The sequence below is a fragment of the Akebia trifoliata genome, chromosome 16, assembly GCF_017979445.1.
Source record: "Akebia trifoliata isolate Shusen 1 chromosome 16, ASM1797944v1, whole genome shotgun sequence".
Lineage (NCBI taxonomy): Eukaryota > Viridiplantae > Streptophyta > Magnoliopsida > Ranunculales > Lardizabalaceae > Akebia > Akebia trifoliata.
Genome location: NC_141390.1, coordinates 26,142,581 through 26,157,346, shown reverse-complemented (window position 1 = coordinate 26,157,346; position 14,766 = coordinate 26,142,581). Strand labels below are relative to the sequence as shown.

Here is a 14,766-nt window from a genome sequence, read left to right as displayed (position 1 = left end):
AAGTGAACAAGGGGTCAGCTTCTTAGGAGGCCAAACCACCTTATGATGGAATGAATCAAGGAGTCGGCTCCTTAGGAGGCCGAACCACCTTAGGCACGAATAACGGGTCGGATCCCTTTGTGGCCGAACCAATTGTGGCATGAGTCAATGACAGGTCAGACTCCTTGGATGACCAAACCACTTGTATAATTGAGTATGGGTCGGGTTGGAATATTTCCTTTTCTAATTCTTAGCATCAAATATTTTTATTCCTACATTTGTCTCGAGGAAAAATCTTAATCGTTGGAATTTGTATTTAAACGATTGGGATCATGTGTTTCATGAGTCATTCTTCATGAGTTACTCGATCTGAACTCCATCTATTGACAACTCTAGTTATACAAGGTAGTTTTGTTTTTGTTCTTTTGTTTTCTTGTTTTTTTAATTTTAATTTTTTTTTCTTTTGGTTGTTGCTTGTATCGTGTGAGACAATGAGACCTAGGTAGTGTCCATCCATGTGAAGCTGCAGTTGAAATAGGTTCACAAAGGCTGGTGCGAAGGGTCCCCACAAATGTACTGAGTTTCAAGGGAGTCTAGTTCTCTAATAGAGTTTTCCATAGCACATGCTAGTGGTACAGTAGCCACATGCAGGAACAACCCATATGTCAGGATTGAAGGAGCAAAAGACCTTTATTTGACTTTGAAATACTGTTTACAAGGGTGTTTGGTTACAAGGATAACTATATTCTGCAGGAACTTATTTGATACGTATACTGTAACAATTGTAAATCTTCTTTCTAGATAAATAAAATTATACTCCATAACAGACAAAATGTCATCCAAATCCCAATCTGGCTTTGCGAGCTTCTTCTGTGCTGCATTAGTGGCATGGAATAGTGTGCCATGGAGCATTATAAGGATAAGGAGTTAATAATAGGTCCTTTGCGAGTCTCAAAGGAGCTTGATCCGACGAGAAGTAGTACATGTGTTCCATGAAGTAATTTGGAACTGATGTGATCATATGTTCCATTTTTTGTTAATGAGAAGTAGTACATGTGTTCCATGAAGTAATTTGGAATTGACGTGATCATATGTTTCATTTTTTATTTGATTTATCATCATGTAGGGCGAGAAGATTGATAAGTTTGGAGATCTAACTCAAAATCAATTGACAATGAGTGGAGAGGTCCAAAAACATATAAGAGTGATAAGACAATGAGTATCCGATGTTTACTAAATTCAACACGCTCTCACACGTGTGGGCCGGACTGGACCAAAGCACATGTCAATATAAACTCGATGACGTAAAGGAGAGAAAGACTTACTCTGATACCATGATAAATTTGGGGATCCTATTCAAAATCAATTGACAATGAGTGGAGAGTCCCAAGAACTTATAAGGAGAGAGACAAGACAATGAGTGTCCGATGTGGGACCAAACTCAACTAAGATCATTCTACAAAAATCTAATAAGAGATTCATATTCCTTCCATCTTCATGTTCAAAACCTTATTCCAAAGATTCAGGAGTATGCTAAGCAAATCTTGTTCCTCCATTCAATTATGTTAAAAATCACATTTTTTGTCGTTAAAAATAAGTAGATTTACCAAAACATGCACAACTTTTCGTTTATTTACTAAAACGGTACACTATTCAAAATATTTTCGAAAATGGTAATTTTACTATTTTCGAAATTAATTTTTTTACCAAAACGGTAAAAATAGTAAAATGTATTTTTTTCACCGAAAATACCCTTTTTATTTTTTGATTGAAATTATAAAAATAAAATTGATTTTGGCAAAAAAAAAAATTGTAAATACATATGATTGTTGGATTATCGAAAGAGAGTGAATCTTTTTAATTGGATTTTCATTTTTTTAAGGTTAAAATTATAAATATATATGTGAAACAAAAAAAGGGTATTTTCGATAATAAAAAAAATGCATTTTACTGTTTTTACCATTTTGGTAAAAAAAATTAATTCCAAAAATGGTAAATTTGCCGTTATCGAAATCATTTGCTATAGTGTACCATTTTGGTAAATAATTTCAAAAACTCTACCATTTTGATAAATTATTCTTAAAAATAAGTCTATCTCAATCCATGATGTGTCCTCATTCCATCAAATCATCAAAGCCTTATCCTAAGTATTTGAGGCCAATTCAAAGAATCATATCTATTCCTCCATCAATTATGTCCTAATCAATCATATCATCTTTATTGAAAATGAGGTCATCTAATTTTCATTATCTCAATCCAGATTATTTCTCTTTTTCTCTTTTAAAACCTTCAACTTGTAAGGGTTGGCATTCCTTTTAGATTTTTGAAATTAGAATTGTAGGGAGATGCCCTGAACCACACCAAATTCTTTCTCTTCTTAATGCATCTCTTTCCTTGCTTTAAAATGTATATATATATATACAAGATGATAATATCTATTTGCACCAAAGGTGTAGAATTAATTTGTTCGTCCAACTATATCCCACTTCTAATCTGTTCGTTGCTCTAGTGATTTACTAGACGAATTGAAGGTCAAAAGTTTAAGGTCACTTTGTTTTTTAACTGAATGAAGCATATTTTAGCTAAAGAAAATGGGTGGCATATTTTAATTGAATGAAGCATATTTTAGCACGTTTGAAAACTTCTGTGGGTTTACGGCGTGCAACCATAGGATTAGTCCACATCCCAAAAGGGGATGTGACCATGTGGGATACCCTACATTATCCAATAATAATAATAATAAATAAATGAGTTGCCTCTTTAAACATTGAATCATCCTAGAGTGATTGTGCAGGACATTGCGTTCGACACTGAATTGACGTTAAGGTGTGCCCAGAGCCATAAATGTTTTTCACTTGTATCTCAAGGAAAAACATCCATGGTTCCGAGCATACCTACACGGCAGTTCAATGTCGATCGCAGTGTCCTGCACACTTTAGGATTTTCCTTGAATATTTGGCCTTGAAACGCTGGATGCTAGTTTAATTATAAACAAAAGAGATGGATTTGGTTAGCTAACTTGCTCTCTATCCTTTTGGGTCAACACTCCATCAGATACAAGCCAAAATCAAGCTGATTAAAATATCATACATTAAGGACCAATGGCCCATGGTGGAAAAAAAAAATGCTCCAAAGTTTATTCGTGAATTCTCCATTCCACTAGAAACTCGTCTTAATTTTAGCCACCCAATACTAATCTTAGTGCACACTTTTACCCATCTCTTCACCTTTAAGAATAATTTTAGTCCCTAAAATAATGGAGGTGATCAATTAGCAAAATACCTATTATAAATATAACAGCGACCGTCCGATAAAAATCGGAGAAATTTTAATTTAATCAAATTTCTTCCTGACCATACAATTCAATATAGCTGTTGTAGTCGAGACTCGAGGGACGAAATGTACATGCAGCCATTTAGGGGTGCCAATGGTGTGGGCCGAGCCGCCCCGTCATGGACTAAATCCCAAACTCTATCCCAACCCGACTCATAACAAATTGGCTGGGTTAGTAATCTTTTCCAAGCCCAGATCATTGTGTAGCAGGCCAGGCCGTGGATATCCCAGCCCAATGACATCATTTTGGCAGGTCATCTAGAAATTGGGGAGGTTTTATATATATGGGGAAAATTTTTGATGCTGAAGGAAATACATCAGTTTGATGATCACGTCTTTAAATCAAATCAGAAATGTTTTTGAAATATTCTTATGTCAAATAAATCAGACCCACTTCTCATCGGCATCAAAGACTTAGTCAATGATTATCATCTTGACAGCAAATCAGGGTCCACTCACCCTGTGTGGCTGACTGAGTAAATGCGTTGGGCTTGGTTGGATTGGATCAAGGCCCAAAACCTGCTGTGCCCATTATCTTACTGACCTGAACCATGGCAAGTAAATGTTACTTAAGCACATAAAACAACCCAAGTAAGATTACCTTTATGTAAATCATAGTAAATAATTCAATCATAGACTATGGATTTTTCAACTCAAAGTCATTTTTCGATGAAGTTAGAAAGTGGGTTTTTATTTATTTATTTATTTTTTTTAAATGTCGGATCTCTTGGTGAGTTTGATTGACAAACTTGATTTAAGGGCGAGCGCGTGAAGTGTGGGTTAGGCGAATGTCATGGGTTAGATTCCCCTCTTGGGTTTTTCTCATGAACTGGGGGACTATGACGGTGGGTTGCTGTGGCAATCCTCCCCGAGATTAGTTGTGGTGCGCGCAAACTGGCCCAGACACTCGGTTAGCAAAAAAAAAATAGTGTTGATTTAACTTCAATACAGTTTTGATGATTGATGATTTTGGGTACTTGAATTTATATCTGAGCGGTACCGTACACTTATCATCTCGAGATATATGTACCCAACTTAATTTCTGGTAAAACTGAGATTGAAATCAGCTATCGAAAAATCAAGGTTGACGCCAAAATTCATAGTTGTACGTTAATAATTTAATAACAAGGGACAAAGACCAATCAATCCTTTCTTCTTTTTTATTTTTATTTTTTTATGATCCCTACTAATTCACCATGAAAATATCAAAGATGCAAACTTTCAGCTTCATAGCAATGGTACAAATTCATGGAATTTAGGTCCACCTTAGAGGGACTTCTAGGCAACAAAATTGCAACTAGGAGGAGACTTGGGGAATCCACAACTCAGCATGAATCATAAAGACCCAAAGATAGGTGAGCTTATTGAGACAATCATTATGTACGATTGCACTCCTAGGTCTGAAATAAAGTAACCTTGAAAAAAATGAAGCTATAAACTAGGGTTAAATCTCAATGATAGAAAGGCATTCCAACCTAATTAAGTTTGTTTCACTGTTCATTTTTCTAACTTGAGAATTAGAGTATCTTAACTATGAGAATGACAAAAAGATGATTTAATTCATATTTAAAATTATAAGATTGTAGAGTAATTTTTTTGCATAAACAATTTGACGTCATTTATTAGGACATAGTGAATGAAAATCCTCATCGACTCTTACAAAAGAAACCCTTCAAATTACCCGAAGAAAAAATAAAACATCTACACGAGAGAAATCATCTAGAACAACCCCTAACAACAACAACAAAAACAAACCAATGTACTATTTTCTTCGAGCTTTAGCCTTCTCAATTTGCATCATAGAAACTGTTTCAACCATTTTTTTTCTGTTAAGCACAATAAGCAAGAAATGAGGCCTAGTGTTGCATTGGGACTGGTGTTGCATTCATGCCTTATATGACACATAAGCAAGGATTGTTTAACTACGATGCATAAATTACTGAACCAGTCATGTTTTTAATAATATTTATGAAAATGAACACATATCCAATTTTATAATTACTTATATTTACCAAAACTGTTATATATTTATTGTAGGGCCAGATTTGCTATTTAATTCTTTACCCTTAAGGGTGAAAAGGTATATTAATCAAATTGTATGTACAATGAATGTATACAGATAATCATTTTCATTAAAAACTAAAGATAATTACAAAATCAGGTATGTGGCTCTCTTTATATATATATAATAATAAAAAACTGGTTTAGTAATTTTTTTATAATTCTTATCCACTTTTAAATGATACAATATTTATATTTAGATGCTTAATGAGAATTGCAAAATTATATATGGATGCTTCTTATAAATATATAGATATATTTTTGAATCATATAAGAGAACTCCATTCCATTTCACAATATACTTCTGAACAAATTACCCTAGAAATGATAAATGAATCTTTTATGTTTAACCCAAATATGGATAAACTATAACCACAAGCACAACTGAGACAATATAAAACAAACTAATCCAACCTCTCTGTTTAAACCCAACTACTTCAACTCATCTTTTGTATCTCATCACAATTAACATGAGCAGAATCAAGATTAGATGAAGATTTTATAATTATATCAATTAAACAAAACATCCATTTGCAAAATATCTATAATTTATCAATAAAGCATACAACATATGTTCCCATGGTTCCTTAAATGTCAATTATGGCATGTTATGAACACAAAATTAAAGGGATGCCATGGTTATGTTGCATTCAATACAAGCTAGTCTTGCATGCAAAGCAGCATTCAAGACTATCGACAAGTGCATTCTATACATTGTCCAAACTAACTCTTATATGAAGATTGATACTTTTCCTAATTAGAAAACCCTAATTGATATTAATCCAAAATAAATATTGTGGAGATCATGCACTACAACATTCCCTTATTGTGTTGAGAAATAAATTGTCTCATTTACTTTTATACAAGCTCCTCTATGCTCTAAAAGAGGGATGCAACAACAACAACAACAAAGCCTAATTACAAAGATTTGGGGTCAGCTAAATGGATCATTTATAGCACAACAATGGATGGTATGACCTTAATAAACTGATCGTAAACACTAATTACCCCAGAGGAAATAAACAACTTCAATTGCTACATAATATAGATGTTAGATGTTTAATGAGAATTACAAAGTAAGACAACTTAATTCTTTTAAAGAAATTTATCATTGGATGCTAAAAGAACTCCATTTATTAAACAAAATAATTCTAGACAAGCTTATCTTAATACATCATATGGAACCTTTCAGTTTAAACCCAATAATAACAAAGCCAAATTACAAAGATTTGGGGTCGGCTTAAGGAATCCTTCAAAGCACAACAATGGAAGGCCTGATCTTAAATTGATCCTAAACACTAACTCCTCATAATTTCTTAAACATCTTCAATTGCTACATAATATAGATGTTAACTAGATGTTTAATGAGAATTATTACCAAGTGAGAAAAGCTTCTATTAAATAGATCTATCATTGGATGGTAAAAGAACGCCATTGATTCAACAAAATAATTCTAAACAAGATTATCTTAATACATCATATGGAACTTTTCAGTTTGAACCCAGATAATATGGATCATTTAAACTCTCAATCATAATTTATACTCATTTACACAAACACATAAATTGAAGGAAACATCTAATAAAACCCTAATTAGGTTAAAGATTAGATATTAGGAAGAAGCAATATGACTACCTCAAAAGCTTGCAATAAAACTTGTTCTTCCTTTCTTCTTAAGCCAAAACACACCTAGACAATCGCCAAGAACACATAATCTGCATAACTTCTCTCGCATCTTTTTTTTTTTGCTAGGCTTTTCTTGCATCTTATATAAAACTTATTAAAGCTGATAAAAAATAAAAATAAAAACTATGGATCATGACCAAGTCGAAGCTCTAAATCCAATTCATCGTCTTCCTCATCCTCCTTATTCTCTTCTTTGTCCTCTATATGTGTAGGACCGATTTGCAAACTCAAACTTGAACGCTGATCATCCTCAAAGAGACTTAAAGGCTGTCGCTTTTGAGTGTTCAAATCATCTATATGGTATCCATGTGGATGTAAAGTGCTAGATGTGGATGGAGGAAGATAGATTTGATAGCTCATGTTTGTCTCCATGTTTGAAGAATACCATTGAGACTGATTTGAATTCGGCTGAAGAAGTCCCGATCTCGTGGGTTGGTTCGCAATCGTAGGAACTATAGGCTGCTTATTTCTAGCTCTATCTCTCCTATGGATGTTCATATGGCCACCCAAGGCTTGTGCTGTTGTGAAGCCTCTCTTACAAAATACACATTCATAAGTGCGGCCGCTACGTTCATCATCACTTTCTTCACTCAAGGTCTTCGAGTCATCTTGTAGACCCGATTCCATCGTCAAATGTTTTGATCGAAAATTAAATTAAATTCCCCAATCTTGAAAAATAAGCATTCAAAGGACAAAATATTGTTTGTGTGTGTGTGTGTGTGTGTGTGTGTGTGAGAGAGAGAGAGAGAGAGAGAGAGAGAGGGAAGGGGGGAGAAGGGTTTTATAGAGTGAGAAAGTGTTAAAGGTGTAAGAGAAGAGACAAGTAAAAGACATAGGCATTGCCATTGTGTGTCCAGTGAATATGTGTTGAAGTAGACATTGGTTTTGACGTTTGCTTAGAGAACTATTCCTTTTGCCGGCTTTGTAATGTACCCCATCCTTATTTTGCACTTTTTTTAAGTATGGTCATTGCTTTCATATGTCTCCCATTAGAGCTCTTGTATCTTTCATATACAGGTGTTCTTGACTATTTCTCTCTCTCTCTCATATATTATACATAAGGATCCAAGGCACATAAGTAACCATTTGGTATTAGCATACTTCAGTTGTTTTGTCATAAAGCCAACTACTAAAAGCAAGTACAACAAAAAAAAAAAAAATAGTTGTCTTGAATGATTGACGAGCTCCAATAGAAATGAATCCCCTCTATTGCCTTTGAAATATGAAGAAGCTGTACCATGTAAAGTGCTTCAGCCGTCCCTGTAAATAATATCCAATCATGAAATATGGTAAATGTTGGGTATTCAATCAGAACAAGAGGGTAATATTGGGTTTGAAACAAAACAGTCCTCTTTCAAGCATAAAGCAACTCTTTTTTATTTCTTTTTTCTTTTTCCCATTTAATTATGAACATACTGCTTTTTTTCCCTTGTCCTTTTAATCCAAATACAAACGAGAAATGTGGGGGACACCACAGAAATAGAGAATAATATATGTAATTTAAAAAAAAAAAAAAATTATACCATAAAAACGGAAATCCATAAGGTATGATTTATCTCACAAAAAACAACAACAACAAAGCCTTGTCCCAAAGATTAATGGGTTAGCCAAATAATTATGTTTCTCTATTCCACTCTATCTAAGACCTAGTTTTTTGTTTTTTTTTTTTTTCCTCCTTCTTTTTACTGAGAATGAGTTCATATATGCTTTTACTATTTTCATTCACTCTCTTTTTTATCCCACTGTACTACAACCAAATTAAGATAATGATATGGGTCATGATAATCTGACACCTTTTTTTTCAGACACCCCCATCATAGAACCATAGATCCTTTGCTTCGAGATACATAACAAAAAGATTTATGATTCTGTAAGTGCCAGGTCAAAGAGTGTATGAGGGGCATCTGAAAAAAGAGAGTTAGATTATCATTAATCTAATGATATTGGTAACTAATCAAAAGAAAAAAGAAGATAGAGATATTTGGTGGGGTTGTCATTGTTAATATTTATTTATTATTTTATAAAATAAATATTTATTAGATTTATATATATGTTTGTTTGTTTTATTATTTTTGGGTTAAATGGGGTTTTTGTAAGTGGGAGGGTACTTTATATGTTAAAGAGAATGTGAAAGCTAGGGAACTTTATTCTAAAACTTAAGATAGTCCCATATCTAAAAAGAGAATGTTCTCTTTAAGGTTATATGATATCTCTCCCGTAACTACTTCAGTTTTTTTGTTTGAGAGGTTATACTTTATTGCTAAACGGCGGTTCGCTACGTGTAGTGTGAAAGGGGAGATAAGAAAACAATCTCGTGTCTAGATAACAGTCAATGGACTCACAACCATAATATTTGCAGGTGCTAGCTAGTTTAGTTGGTTTAAAAATAAAAATAAAAATAAAAAACGACAATAGGTTGGGCCTTAAATGGATCGATTAAAATCTAATCCAACATTAAAATAACTGTATACGATCCCATGCCTTGCCAACAGTCAATGGACTACATTAGGCTGGGCTATAAATGGATCGATTAAAATCTAACTCAACGATAATCTATCTAACAATTGGGTTGGGCCATGCCTGATGAAAAGAATTGTATACTATCTCGTGACTAGACAACAGTCAATAAACTACATTACGCTGGCCTTAAATGGATTGATTAAAATCTAACCCAACATTAATCTATTTAACAATTGGGTTGGGTTGGGCCTGGCCTATAAAAAAGAATTGTATGTCTTTTCGCGACCTTCCTCGAGCTGGTTTTATTGCATTCGGACCAAATTTAGGTTGGGCCAAGGCATGGCAGTTTGCTCAGAGAGAGAGAGAGAACAAATTGGGGTGGGCTAAGAGGGTCTAACAAGCATGTAACCAAGCCCAAATCTAGCCTCTTAATCAATTGACTAGCCCAACTTCACCCATGATTTGGGTTCAACTATCTAGCCCAATAAGCTTTGTCCATTGTGGGTTGGCCAATTAACACTACCAATAATGGACCCTCCGTGACTTATTTATTCAGCCATTCTTCTTATTTTTCAAAATTATCCATAAGCTATGGTCGCAACACTATTATTTATGATTCACATCAAGACGACGATAACAAAGCAATATATAATATTTGCTCTATTATTGCTCTTCTTATGGACTAAGCTCCTATTTGAATGGCAACAATTTCAAGGACTATCTAATAACACTTACTACCCTAGTTTGACACCCCCATAAGAATGCATTAGGGGTGTAACTTCGTCCAGTTCAAACCAAGAACCAAATCAAACCAATAGCTTTGGGGTGGTTTGGTTCGGTTTAGAACAAGTTGCGCTTCTATTCTGAGTTACGAAAATGGAGAACCGATCAATTTAGTTCAGTTATTAGATCAAGTTTGTATAGAACCGAACATATATATATAATAATTATTATGAATTATTTTAGGAGGTAGGACATAGATTAATGTTCTTTATAGTTTATGGATAGATTAGTGATTTATTATTTGAAATTTTATGTTTATTATATATTTATTTTTTCATTAAAAAATATTACTTACAATTTATAAAATATTGATAACCCATAGAACTGAACTGAACCAAACCGACTTTAGTTTGGTTCCAATGGGATTTGGTTCAATTCTGATTCTTATTAAGTGGAACCGACCTATGTTGGTCCGATTCCAATTTGAACTCAAACCGAACCAAGTTGCAACCCTAGTATGTATCCCTTTCAACTTTATATCCATACTTACTATGCTTTTGACTTGTCTACCATTTTGATTTTTGGTATGTATGTATTTCTCAAACAAAAATTCCAACAAATAAAAAAAATTGATACAAGGACATGATTCCATTTGATCATCGTCGTGTCGTTTGTAAACCAGATGAGATGCCTTTGCCGAGATCAGTCTTCGTCCATTTGGAACCAATTTGATAAGGATTGGTTTGGACTTGGACCCAATCCGATAAAGATCAGATTGGATCCATGTTGGATCAGGATTTTACTTATTTATTTATTTTATTTATAAATCATATATAATACTATGATCCAAATCCTATCCAATAACAATTGGAACAGCTCTAGATCCGATAAGTCATATATTTAAGCAAAATATAAAATTCGTAGATTGGAACATAGTTGATCTAGAAAGTAGAACCGATCCGATAGGTTATCAAATCGGATCCTTATCATAACCCAAATCATGGATCCAAATTTAAAATTATTGGATTGAAACGAATTGGATTTCGGGTCTGATACATGTGATCTCTAATGCTGAATGAAATGGAGAGGGAATGAGTGAATGATGACGATGGGGATGTGACCCAACTACTTTGCTTTAGCCCATCCCTCCTCCTTTTACTAAAACAATCTTCTTTTTCTCTATGTCCCGCTCAACCTTCCTCCTCGCACGTGTGGGGACCTCTTTCAAAACTCAAATCCTAATAAATAAATAAATCAAATAAACCCATTTTTTTTAAAATGGGAGTAACTACTTGCACACCACCTAGAACCGATTGCACTCTATCATTTAAAAAATAAAATAAAAAATTCATTGCACTCCAAAATTTGTGAAGATTCGAAGGTCATGAGTAACCTTAATAAAATACGTATTTTCTTCAAGTTGGGGTGGAAGGGGCTACTTTTGATCTACAGGTAGTGGTCGCACCCTAAATCAATTTGATTGTATCGATTTACATTTATTAAAATAATAAAAATATATAAACTATATTTTTCTATCATTTATTTTCATAAAAAGATAAAATTTACGACAAAACCGATTAATAAATTTGGAGAGAAGAAAAAAAGTTAATTTTAGAAAGTTTTAAATCTAAATTGAATTAAAAAATTATTAAACAATTTAAGGATAGTAAGGTTGGAGTGCATATCACATGGATACACATAATTACTACCCACAATGCCTAAAAAACTCATTTATGGGTATGGGCAGAGGGTGTTGCATTGGCGATGCCCTAACCATCTTATAGGCTTATTGGATCAAATGTACTATTGAGATGAGATGTTCCCTTAGAGTTTCAATACAAAACTAATCCCTAGGAAGTCTAATCTTCATGGCATCTTATATGTACATTTGACATTGTATATATATCACATGTTCAAAAAGAAAAATGTTTCAAATATTATTGTAGTCAATTAGGTATCATTTTTTTTTTTTTTTGACAGGGGATTCTGGACCTATAGGCTAGCCTATCTGGGCGAGGCAACTGGCCTCTTAGAGCACCATATCTCGCCCAAATCCTCTCTTTCTCTCTCTTAAAAAAAGAAGAAAAAAATAACCTTCTTTGTCGGCGAAAAAAAGAGTCAGATAAGGTCACTTGTTAAAAATCATGAAATTTCGTATCAGAGCATTTTAACATGACAGGTACTAATTAACTTAGTTGGTAAAATCTTTGGGTGATGATACCATAGAATTGGGTTTAATTTATGTCAGTATCAAGTTATTAATCTCATTAAAAATATGATTACTGATATAAAAAGTTTTACACGTATTTCAAGAATATATTATGTATCTCTCTTTTAAGTAAACAATGGGGGATTCTATGTTTTAATTTTCATGAGTCAACGGATCTTAATGTTAAAAGAATATATTTGAATATAATCTTATTGTAATGTTAGCTTAAATATAAAAAAAATATATATATAGTAGTAATAAAAATCATAAATAAAGGCTGTCATTATAGATATGGTGAAGTACAGGGGTCAATTTTGAATTTTTAACTATCATTTAGGGGATGACGTTAGATTTGGGACAGAGGTGATAGAAGAGAGTTTGGTTTTTGTGGTGGAGTCATCTTTCAGTCAACGTAAGGGGTTATGTCGTATTTCCTTAATTGTAGGGGGGTCAGGAGAAGAAATATACTCCTCATTTTGCCTTTCGGTTTGGCATTTAAGGAAAGATACTGATTATGCCAAGTATTGGTTTAAAATGTTTCACACGTCAGCAATTTAAAGTACCCAACCATCTTTGTCACCTTTCTTACTATACTAGCAGACACAACCCATTGTTAGAAATACAATAATGGCCTTACAGGCCCATCAAGGGCAAAGCCGTCCAGTTCAAAATTATGGTTGACCAGGACCAGCACATACATACCTTCCTAACCCATCCTTCTCATTGGTATATAAGTTTACTAATATAAAGTTTTTATATGAGAGCTTCTTCTATTGTCACACCAACTTTTATTGACGGTACTCCAAGATGAGGTTACTACTAACTCTTTGATGATTTACATATGAATTGAGGTGGCATTAGCAAAAATTGGTATGGCAATAGAATTTTTTTTGTATTAGTTATCAGTAATTAGTAGGTGAAGATAAGTTCAAAGCCAAAGCCTTGGGTTGTGATATTAAGGTTGCAACTTGGGCAGGTTGCCCGAACTCAACTTGATTGATGGGCGAGCCTTGGCCATGTTATCTAGAATATGAATTGAGCCTGGGTTATAATATTTCAATTCAATTTTAATTTGAGTTGAACTCGAGTTGAGGGTATGAGCAACATGACCCAACTTGAACTCGATGCTATACATTAATATATCAATATTTTTATATTAATTATATATTTTTTATTTATCTTTTTTATTCCATCTTATCATGACTTGTGGACAATTAGTTAATATTAATGTGAATTTTGGTTTAATATGGTGTCTCTAAATATTCTCTTAATGATGGATTTGAAGGTTGTATGAGATTTTATTTACTAGTTTTGTTTTTAATGTATTTTTTTTAAATAAAAAAAAATACAAAATACATTTGCTAATCAAAATGAAATTAGAGTTATTCAATCCGACCAAATCACTCAAATTACCTAACTCGAGATAACCTGAACTCAACCCAATTTTAGAAAATCAAGCTCGGGTTGAGCATGGGGTTAGTGAGATTAGGACCAATGGTCGGGTTAAGGGTTTTAGTACTTGAGTTGAACCTGGGCAGAGGCGGAGCCAAGATTTTCTTTTAGTGGGGGCAAACGTATAGTTAATCGGAGGGGGAGAGGGCAAAAATCAGAGGAAGATGAGGGGGTGGGGGCAACAGGGTCAAACAGGACATATCGGTAGTTTAAAATGTAAGGGTATCTTAAACTTAAGCATAAATTCAATGGTATCTAAAATGCCCAAAAAAGTTAAGTAGGGGCAATTACCCCCAATGTCTCCTTATTAGCTTTGCCCTAGAACCTAGGTTTACCCCCCAATCCACCCAAGTTGCAGTCCTATGTGTTATCAATATCCATAGTCTTCAACTATCTTAGAAAGTTGACACCTTCATTGAGTTGATCCACCAATCTATCATCCGGCTCAAGATTTAAAAAGATCATTTCCATGCAATATTTTTAGTTAATTATGAGAAAAATCAAAATGGTCTCAATCAAACTATTTCAAAACATTCATAATTAATCTAAAAAATATTTAAAATATCCATTATTTTGTTTCAATATCGGTCCAAGTAAATTCCAAAATGACATAGAACTTTAAACAGAATTTCTCTTGATCAATTAATAAGTTGCTTATGTTTAATTTACATGGTTGGAAATTAATTGGAATGATACCAAACATACATAAAAGGGTATTAGAGTAATTTTACAAGAGAAGTTGTTTTTAAAAAGGAGATCGACGTAGACCTGGGGTTTGATACTCATCACATTTCAGTCTCTGACTTTAACTACTGAGACTTGGGGTATATTTGTCAAGTTTGTGTCTGTGAGAGTGTGAGATA

At 33.5% G+C, this 14,766-nt stretch overlaps 1 protein-coding gene across 1 annotated transcript; it reads right to left on the bottom strand.

Annotated features, from left to right (window-relative positions):
• Positions 1–7,182: 7,182 nt before the first annotated feature.
• On the bottom strand, positions 7,183–7,686 carry LOC147383078 (uncharacterized). Its single transcript, XM_086427272.1, has one exon. The coding sequence runs from the start codon at positions 7,684–7,686 to the stop codon at positions 7,183–7,185; it is 504 nt and encodes a 167-aa protein (XP_086283398.1).
• Positions 7,687–14,766: the final 7,080 nt, after the last annotated feature.

Coding starts and splice junctions, on each gene's coding strand:
- LOC147383078 (XM_086427272.1), bottom strand. CDS start 7,686: ATGGAATCGGGTCTACAAGATGACTCGAAGACCTTGAGTGAAGAAAGT.